At 31.2% G+C, this 10,505-nt stretch overlaps 2 protein-coding genes across 2 annotated transcripts; one reads left to right on the top strand and one right to left on the bottom strand.

The window, feature by feature from the left end:
- Nucleotides 1–1,043: 1,043 nt before the first annotated feature.
- Nucleotides 1,044–1,982, bottom strand: galla-1 (cytosolic iron-sulfur assembly component galla-1). The gene is made up of 3 exons (XM_088199520.1): nucleotides 1,791–1,982; nucleotides 1,465–1,728; nucleotides 1,044–1,397 (listed from the first exon to the last, which is right to left on the bottom strand). The coding sequence occupies exons 1-3, from the start codon at nucleotides 1,906–1,908 to the stop codon at nucleotides 1,300–1,302; spliced, it is 480 nt and encodes a 159-aa protein (XP_088055646.1). The 5' UTR covers nucleotides 1,909–1,982; the 3' UTR covers nucleotides 1,044–1,299.
- A 1,643-nt stretch (nucleotides 1,983–3,625) lies between these two features.
- Nucleotides 3,626–7,858, top strand: LOC148228560 (uncharacterized). Its single transcript, XM_088199628.1, has 8 exons — nucleotides 3,626–3,673; nucleotides 3,760–3,927; nucleotides 4,003–4,868; nucleotides 5,898–6,032; nucleotides 6,093–7,279; nucleotides 7,343–7,406; nucleotides 7,479–7,540; nucleotides 7,611–7,858. Exons 2-8 carry the CDS (start codon nucleotides 3,770–3,772, stop codon nucleotides 7,740–7,742), a joined length of 2,604 nt encoding a protein of 867 aa, XP_088055754.1. The 5' UTR covers nucleotides 3,626–3,673; nucleotides 3,760–3,769; the 3' UTR covers nucleotides 7,743–7,858.
- The last annotated feature ends 2,647 nt before the right edge of the window (nucleotides 7,859–10,505 follow it).

Raw genomic sequence — 10,505 nt, 5'->3', positions numbered from 1 at the left:
TGTTTAAACCTTTTCATTCATTATGCGTGAAATCTCTTTTTCTTTGAGATAGTTATTATATTTTTTCTGCATTTGTATATGTTCATCTTCACCTCCATTTATAAACAACAAAGACCTAATTGATCATTTTTTATGCTTGAAATGCAATACTCCACATCGAAAGAGCAACAATTCTACAGTCGTATAAAAAAATTACAGGAGAACAGACATTATAGATCGTTGAAAAATCACATTACTTGTATCACGACTGATGGTGCACCCATAATGGTAAAAGTTGAAAAGTTTGTAGATGCTAAACAACAATTATTTTTGGCTTAATGTTCTCTATCAGCGTGATAATGGAGAAATATGAATTATACCAGACGAGATCGATAATAATCACGAATATGATTGCAATGATAATGATGAAGATTGTGGAAATAATTATGATAAAGATGATAGTGATGAAGAAACGGTCCAACAGTTGATTATGATAAGTTTAATAAATGAATATAAATAAATAGCAATTCTCATCTCGAAAACCAGCAAATTTCTCGAAAAAATTATCATAGCTTTTCTTGTTGAAAATTAAATTTATACGAATATTTTTACAATGGCTGCATTTTTCTATTCCATGCCAGACATTTTTAAAAAAGTACTATGACTGGGAAGTGGTTCAACGATTTCATTAGCTGAAAAACTTAGCAGTACTTGTGTTTTTTTTTATTTAAAGAGTGGAAAAAACTGACTTTCTTAAGCAAGGAATTTATGACCGAATTAAAATTAAAGATTCAAGACAGGCAAACTGACATTTCATATTTTTTTACAATATTTACGCAATTCAAAAACATCCATTGACTTCTATCAATTTTCAAACACATTTCAACCTATACTTATATCACAAAATCATAAATAATAAAAATAATTGTGAGCCTTCTAGAACGTTTTTGTTGATAAGAAGAAAGAGAAACTTCTCATTTATCATAGTTATAATGTCAATCAATTTTCATGCGAATTTATCACAGGAAATATCATGCAATCAATGAATCAATAAAACAATCAAATACATTTTGTGAAATATTATAATATCAATAACAAAAATAAACACTCCATTAATTCTAACGTTTTCCTTTAATCTAAATAATATAAAACTAAAATCCTCTAGTCATTTTCAAATAATTAATTCATAATGCTATTTGATAAATTTATGCTAATGCATAAATAATACGTTTGAAGCAGCCTCTGTCTTCCCTGTCGAGTACATTTTAGTTTGCAGTCCGTACATTATTTTTCTTATATAACTAAATATTGAAAAAATGTTCATTCTTCATCTTTAATACATTTTTCAACCAAATCTCTTAAATTTGGATTTTCCATGGCAGCCGCTATGCGCTCCTTATCGTTAATTTGCTTATTAACTGAAAAAATAGCATACAATTACCATTTGGATTGATTGTAAATAAATAAACAATTGTAAAATCTTACTATCTTCTTCAGTCGTATGCGCTCCTTTCTTTATGTATATATCTAACTTTATAAGATGGTTGATCGATCTCTCGATTTTAATCCTAATACATAAGCCTATGAGCGTGGCCAACGAGCAATGCGGAACAGTCGGATTGAACTCTACCCTGATAACTTGCACATTGTCCGCGGTGGGTTGCTTTACGAAGATTCCTTCCAGGTATACCACCTTCAAGTCCTCCAAAGTGGCCGGCTTCTCCGGGTCGCGGATAGTTCTCAAATAGTCTAAAAGATTATGCGTATGGTGAGTTAATAATAAATTGACAGGGGTCAATCGGCATGCGCACCGTAAATTGTTTCTCGAAGATCGTCATCGTCTTTGTAGCCGAGCTGGCTGATGGTAGCGGGCTTTGACGGTACGACGGCGGTCCCGTCCAGCGATAACTTCTTGAAAAAAGCCAGCATTGCAGTATTCGAGTCGTTCTCTCACAACCCGCACTTTGACATTATTTACTCCGTTTTATTACAATTTTGGATATAACACTACACTTACTAACCATACACTAAATCATAATATTTTCAATTATATACTTGTATGAATTCAAATTTAAACATATAACTAAATCCAAATATAGAATAATTATGGTTTATAAATCAATTTCAATTTCTTTGCGATATTTCATAGCAAAATCATATTCTTTTTTAAAACTGGAAGAATAATTGTTTTCATTCTGCGCACGTGTAAATGTACAAATAATAAAAACAATTAGCTGGTTCATTTATATACAGCCTCGGCCATATTAATGGGGCACCCCTTAAAATGGTGTGTAACTCTTTACAAGTGCATAGTCTGCACTTGTAAAGAGTTAAAAATTTAGCTGGTAGTTTAAATCGTAATTCTGAGAACTATATAAGGGAATTTGTCGTTTTTAATTGCTCACTCAATTTAAATTTATCGCTTAAAGGATAATAATAGTATGGAAAATATCACTATATGGTCGTTGAGTATCTTTTTATAAAATGTGGAAAACGACTGATATAAAAGATATCTAATGAAAAATTATTTATAAGCAGGTGTTTAAAAGGCTATTATTAATTTTTTTATGATTTATAAGCTATAATGTTAACTTTCTTTAATGTTTCAAACTTACCCATTTGTCTGCAACTACAGAGATATATCGAGATATGAATAAGACGGCCAAACAGAAATCGTAAAAATCGATTTCATACTCTCGCCTATATCGTGGAATTGAACCTAGACTTTGTTAGTCATCACTTCACGCACTATAGCAATGCACTATGATCAGGCTTACATAATAATTAATGTGATAATAAAAAAGTTTTTTTTCACTACTATAATAGTTGCATGTAAATTTTTCTGAAAATGGTTTTATTGTGACAAAATTTGACACAAAATGACAATATATATTATATAATTGTTTTATTTGAGTAGATTAACAAAAATCGAGCAGAGATATTGAAAAACAGCTGGTAAAAATTAAGTAAATTTATGGTTTTTGGTGGTGAATTTTAATGTTACAATTCTTTTAAAAATATATTTGATTTATATAAAAAAATATTGTTTTTTCTTCATAAATACTGCACATTACAATAATAAAAAACACATATTGTGTTTGGAAAATTCTATAATACTGTTGTATATCGGAATACGTGGACTGGTTAGTTCTGAGGTCTGAATCCAAAACACATGTGCTTGTATGTAAGCTTTATTGAGTTCGACGTGGTTTGACCGTTTCATAACGACGATCAGATAACATGGACATTTTGGAACGCCGTAAGACGGCGTTCGCGAACACATACAACAAGCGAAACGGATGTCAACAAATTTAATACTGAAATGTTAAAAAAATAAACATATTTTTTATTCTCACAAAAACATTAAAAAAATAAAAATGTTTTGAAGTATTAATATAGTTGGTGTAAATTCAGCGCTCCGGCATTTATTTTTTTAGCTATACTATACCACTCACTGCTATCGTACTATCCCATAATGCTTTATGCGTAACTGGCGTAATTAAAACATCTGTCGGTTTGGCACCGACTGTATGGACTTTGCAAAAAGTGTCAGTATTTTTGGCATCTTCATTTTTAGTGTTTTTAAATTATAAATAATAATGTATAATTTCAATTTTAGTTTATATTTTTGAGCATCTAATATTTTAGTGTGACAATACTCTCGCCCTATAGTATGTAACCTATAAATATTGACGTATGTCATATTGCGTTTCTTCTATACACCGGTTATTTATTATGTTTTACGAATTTATTTGATTTATTAACGTATTGGTAACATAGATACCCAAACATGTCTCGTGATAAGAGTATTTGGTTCGGTGAGGAAATATTACTGGACGGTGCTTTGATCCATTATAAATTAGGAGCTGGAGAATGGGTGGCTGTAGAAGATATGCTGCGAGCGGAAGCTCAACTATCTCGCGATCCAGAAACAGGAAGGCTCAGACCGTTAGTAGCCATAATTAGTAGGGCATTATAAATTTATCGTGTATCATTATTGATTTTTGTTTGTTTTTATAATAGAAAAAAAGCGTCAGAATATACGCTGAGATTAATCGGCGAGTTTCTTCATATCATGCGTGTGAACATTGAAGATAATCATTGTCAAATTTCTTCCTTGGGAGTGGCCGAACAGTGTTTACGTTTGATTCGGAGCTGCGCCGCGTACGGAATGAAGATACAGACGTACATTTGCAAAGATCTCAACATTTTAGACGACATGTTGGATATATTCACGAAATATCAACATCATTGCGAGGATATAGTCGACGAGGAAGTACTGAAGCATTTTGACTTTTGCATGGTGGCGTTGACTCAAACGCTTGGAAACTTAGTCGTAAACAATCCGTTCAATCAGATAATCATTTGGGATAAATTAGGAACGAATATCTTGAATGCACTATTGGGCCAGAACGAAAAAATAGCTTCCTGCGCTGCTATGATCGTTTATAATATATTATTGGGGCAACCTAACGTGTTGCCCGATGACGTTTTTCTGCTCAACGCTTTAGCTTATATGTACGCTGAAGGAAATTCTGAGTTTCCACATCTGATTATCGAATACTTGATCGGTGTTGAAAACAGTTATATTGAAAAATTGTATAACAGATTAGAACCGGATACAAAAATATTGATATTAAATTTAGCGTATAACATATTGACGTGTATTGAAACTCAAGACATAAATGTTTCGGTTAACTTTATCAAGTTTATATCTCACGAGTTCAAAATTAAATCAGATTGTATATTAAAGACTGTCGATAAATATGTAAACTCGATTGAGCCGCAAGAAGTAGTATATTTACTGGATATTATAGCTACCGCTTCTAGTATGGAAGCCTATATGGAATGTCTGCAAAGCGATATATCACTTTTTATCAATTGTGCTTGTAAGTATACATCGTCAGCTTGAAAGAAGACTGTCACAGCACAAATTTAACATTTTAAAATTTGCATAAACATACATACATATGTCGGAATATATAATATTCACAAATTGTAGGTGATGAGGAGTAAATTAAATTTGCATAAAATACCTTTTATTAAATTATACTTACATTTGTTCTGGGCTGTCTTTATGTTGAATATAACATAAACTTCGGCAACAAATTAAATGTTTAGAATTTAAATCAACTTTGGGTCAGAATTTTATTAACAGCTTGTCATAATTATATTATTCAGGGTCAGAATAAATATCAAATGATTAGAATAAAAATATGGGATGATCAAAATTAAAATAATAAATGATCATAAATATATTTATTATTCAGGATCAGAATATATATCAAATGGTTAGAATTAAAATAGCATACTGTCAGAATAAAAATATAGGACCATCATGTGAATTAAAAAATATATATCATTTATGAATACAAATGGGCAATAAATTATTTATTGAAGAAATATCTTATAAAATATCTCGCTCACATCAAAACTGTTGGTTAGAATATTAAACACCTTGTGAATAACTCTCAATGAACATATTTAATTGTAACACTATACCATTACACTATTGTCATCTAAAAAAAAATGATGCTGACCACCTGTCGAAATAATTCTTACAATTTAATATAAATTTTGACTATTTAATATTTATTCTGGCTATTTATATCTAACCTTTTAACTCTTTCCCAGTTGTGCCCGAGTTATACCGCTGCATAAGAAAGGGTGGGTCTGTGCAAAAAGTTTTTGAGTAATTTTTATAAATGTACTGTGACCAGGAAGTGGTTAATATAAATTCTGACTCATGTAATTTTAATTCTGACCACAACCGTTTAAAAGTTCCGACCTGAAAAATATAAACCATAAACTTTTAGAAACTGAAAAATTACTATTTTTGAGCTGTGACACTTTTTTACGTACTGACGATATATTGTATCAATTTTAAATTAAAGATATTAATTATTATTATTTTTCAGTTTTGCTTCGCAGTATACATACACTAGGAAAACAGGAAGATAACTTCTTTACATCTATTCATAAATTATACAATGCTGCTGGTAAAACAGTTCCCGTAAATAATCCTGAAATTGAAATTACTGAACCATCTCAAGGTTTGTGAAAAATATTATTTTGATTAATTAATTGATATTAAATATTTATTTATATTTTAGAGCCTGTAAGGAAGTGCGATTCAACAGATATGCTACAGTGCAATGAAACTATTTCTGAATGTACAGAGTCTGAAAGTAGCGAACAGTATTACGAATGTACCGATCAAATTGAACAACATCAAACGCAGCCTCCAACCAAACCAGAAATTGTACCAATTGCACAAATATTACCGGACATAAACGCTAATCCTCCCAATATTACTACAAAACCTGATAAAATTTCAAATTTGCCATTCTTCGGTCAGACGAGCATTGATAGAAAATTTTCTGATTCGTGCAAAATCGACGAAAATCTCATTAAAGTGGCCTTCGCTAAAAACATAAGATTGGAAGATCAGATGCCTGTGAATCAAATAGATACAAATCCAACTAAAAAAGCAAACGTGGATCATACGGATGATTTAGAACCTCCTCTTATTACTGACTCACCCGAAGAAATGAACCAATCCGATCAAAAGAATCTGATTAAGAAGATCAGTCTCGATATGAGTATTAGTAGAAGAGACAGTATCGATAAGCAAGTTATGCGAAAGGAATCGTCTCGTCCTGTCAGTAGGCAACAGAGCGTTGAACGAGGAATCGAAGCGTCAGAAACGGTCATCAGAGAAATGACTATCAATATGCAACAACCGGATATTATTCAACCGATGATAAACGCTCAACAAATTCAATCTATAGAGCAAGTCGCTCAAAACGTTGAAATTCAACAAACTAAAGTGGCATCGGAACCGACACCGATTAAGAAACCTCAGAATATAGCGACCGAGTTCGATTTGAATGAACAATTGCAGAAGATCTTGGGAATATCGGCTGATAAAGCTGTGCGTTCAGATTCTTTAGACGTCGGTAAAGAAACTCCGCATGTTCAAACTCCTCATATTCAAGCGCCTATACAGCTACCTACTGTACAACCTGCACAGCCAGTCGTTACACCGGTGATGCCAACTGTGCAAAACACCGAAACTATTATAACTCAAACACCCAAAGTTCAAATGAAAATTCCCAATGTGAAGATAGACTCTCCTGAAAATCAGAATAACAAATTGGGTAATTTTGAAAACACAGGTCCGAAACGAGTTGCATCTATCATTGTAAGTGCTGAACAGCACGTTGCATTTGGATTTAAAGCAACTTTGGTCAGAACTATTGGGAATTTATGCTGGAAAAATCAAATCAATAAAAGAAAGGTATTAATCGATTTTGATTAGTAGCAACATGATTTCATTTTTACTATATCTTTTATATTTTAGGTAAGAGAGCTTGAAGTCATTCCAGTGTTATTAGATTGCTGCAATATTGATGCTAGAAATCCATGTAATAATATTTTTTATATAATTATTAACTTTAATAACTAAAAATTAATCATATTTATGTACTTATTTGTAGTGATCATGCAGTGGGTAATTTTCGCTGTTAGAAATTTATGCGAAAACTGTTCAGAGAATCAAGTATGATACAATTTTACGATATGACTCATTATTATAATGTATTATGATTAACTCCTGTGTTTTTTTATAGGCGCTGATATCATCTATGACTCTGCAGGAGCCTTTAAACAATGAAATACTCGAAGAGATGGGTTTAACATTACACACCGATTCACAAAATAACTCTATCAAATTGGTCCCACTGTTGAAGAAAGGAAACTAAATTAAATATACATACAATAAAAAGTATATGCTATATCCTTTTATGCTTTGGTGTGTATTTATTTGCTAATATGACATTTGTGCATGTTCAATCAAATAAATAATAATATAATCAAAGAGTTTTATTTAATTAAAATAAATTAACTTTAATGTACAAAACCCTTAAAATTGACTAGGGATCCTGAATGAGGTGCAAAATGATCCCATTCAACTATTTCAAATTATAAGTAGCGATGGGGATTTTCAAAAGCACTCAAAAACGTGTGACTAACTATATTCCCTAAGTACTGAAAATTTAGTTCCGATAAACGTCACTTTGTCTTTGAAAATTATTTTTGAAGAATTGTTTTTTGTTGTTTTTGATTATAATTTTTTATTTTGTAGATAGTGTGAGAGAGAACATTTTATATATAGACTGCAAGATTTTCGAGCTCATATATTTTTTTATAAGAAAAATAATAAGTGAAAATATAACTTAATGGTGTCAAAAATATAGGGTTTTTGATTCTCAAAAGCGAGATTCAAAACAGCCCTAGGAGTCCCAGGATTATCAACAATTCCATAGGTATTTGTTTTTGAATTAATAATATTTAAGCAAGTTCGTATTATGATATTCGTATCGGATATGACTCACTGAGTTTAAAAAAAACATTTCTACAAAGTACTGAGAGACATCGTGCATTTTGATATTATACTTGTTGAATTTTAGTTTTATACCTCGGAACACGCTCGTGCGTTGCGATCTTGAACACTGCTTCTACCCATATTTGTGTAAGCAAACTGCTAAATTCAGATTCAGCGAGAGCAAGCCAATTATTGAATGAGGCGTGTTCAATCAAATTAATATTTCTATAACCAATGATCAAATTGTTGAGTGAGGTATCTATAGAGATATGTATTTTTCATATGTTATAAAAGGTATCGCTACATTTTGCTGAACTTATTTGAAGGGTTCTAATGTGTTGTCTAAAATATAACATAGAAGGGTTCTACGGGTAGATTAATTTTTAAAACACTGCTTTAAATATTGCTAATAAGAAATAAAAATTTGCACATATACAATTAAAAGACAAATTGGCTACGTAGTAAGACATTTAATAATGTTTTTTAAATACTATTAATAATTTAGTCTGTTTATTGCATATTTTTTATTCAAAGAAAATCAACTGTCAAAAGAAATATATTTTTTAATCTTATTTGATAATATGCAGAGAATATTTATTCATGTGAAAAAAAATTGCATACATATCTTTCTTAAAGATCAAGTACTTTATTTGTTCACCTAATCAAAATATAATGTAGTAGGCTATTACGAAAGCGGTCGGAAAGCATATTTTCGAGTTTCATTAAACGCATATGACAAAGATCTTTCTTTAATTTCTTAAATGGATTCATCAGTGACGACGATTTTTTTACTACGAATGTCAGTTCTTGTGCATAAAAATCACGATAGTATTTTATCATATTTTTTCTGTTCGTAACGATGTTGCTTTAAAAAAACAAGTTTGTATTTATGCAGTAATCTCTCTCGCGAAAAATAACAAACCTCAACGCAGCTAAGGGTTATTTAGACAAAAAGAGAACAGAACATTATATGTTTTGGATTTAGTTTGCTTATTTTTCAGGATGAGTTTTAGAAATGTGATCATATATATTTGGGACTTGCTCACTTAAGATATTGTTATAGGCAAGATGCTTGGACCAACCCGAGCGGTAACCTCCCAACCAAGTCCTACACCGCTGGCTTCCGTAATGTAAAGAAGTGAGGTGTAGCGATCGCACACCGATGACCACGTTTAATGGGGTCATTGTTTCAAGCCCTAAACTCGCGTTAATGATTGTAACTAAGAGTGATCATTCATCAATAATTGAGAGAGAAAACACAAAAGTGTAAAGGATGGGGACCACACAGATCTCGTTACAATCACATAAATGACACGAGTTTACAGTAAATATATTGAGCAGCTGTGTACTTCCTCTATGACTAGTAAATTTTATCTCTTAAATCAATATGATTTATGTCCGCCTAAAATAATTTATTATGGTTATATTTTTTTGGGCATACCGAGTGGATTTTTTCTGTACAAATTTAAAGTTTAAAACACTGTTCTATTATTTTTAGGTATGTGGAGCGCGACTCACGACATCCCAAGTAGGAGGTTGGGCCTAACCTCAGTCAGTGTAGCATACTGAGCCAAAATCCCTACTAATAAACAAGATCTGACTGTAAGCACATCATTTCTAAAACTTTACATTGCTTTATCATTTATACAAAATTCGCTGAGAAAACATATCAAAAATAACCATGTTTTTTTCATGTACAAGTTAAGCTATTAGACATTTTTTTATGTATAGAATAAATCTCTATTATATAATATCATGTAAATGATACTTTGAGAAGTAATAAGAATACAAAATTCGTCTAAATTTTAAATAGTGAAGCTTCTTTTGTCATAGAATTCGCATAGCGCCTTTTTTAATTGTTAAGAATAGCGTGTGCTGATGTAATCTGCTTGAAATAGAACACCCAAATTAGTTATCAAATCAGTGCGATTAACCACGTTATTATTTAAGTGGCGTTTTAAACCTTGATTAAGTCATGAAATATTTTTTTAATTGCTCAACATAATTTTGACGTTATATATAGTCAGTTTGATGAAATAATTTTAGGTTGCAACAAAATTAAAATAGATTTTATGAATTGGGCAGAAATCACTATAATTTTGCATAGCAAGCCGAATAGGATTGAAAGCCAAAAAACACT

This window comes from Plectrocnemia conspersa, unplaced genomic scaffold (assembly GCF_051122295.1).
Source record: "Plectrocnemia conspersa isolate PC_06_02 unplaced genomic scaffold, ASM5112229v1 ptg000012l, whole genome shotgun sequence".
In the NCBI taxonomy this organism is placed as follows: domain Eukaryota; kingdom Metazoa; phylum Arthropoda; class Insecta; order Trichoptera; family Polycentropodidae; genus Plectrocnemia; species Plectrocnemia conspersa.
Note: the sequence above shows the minus strand (reverse complement) of the source record. Positions and strands in the feature narration are given on the sequence as shown.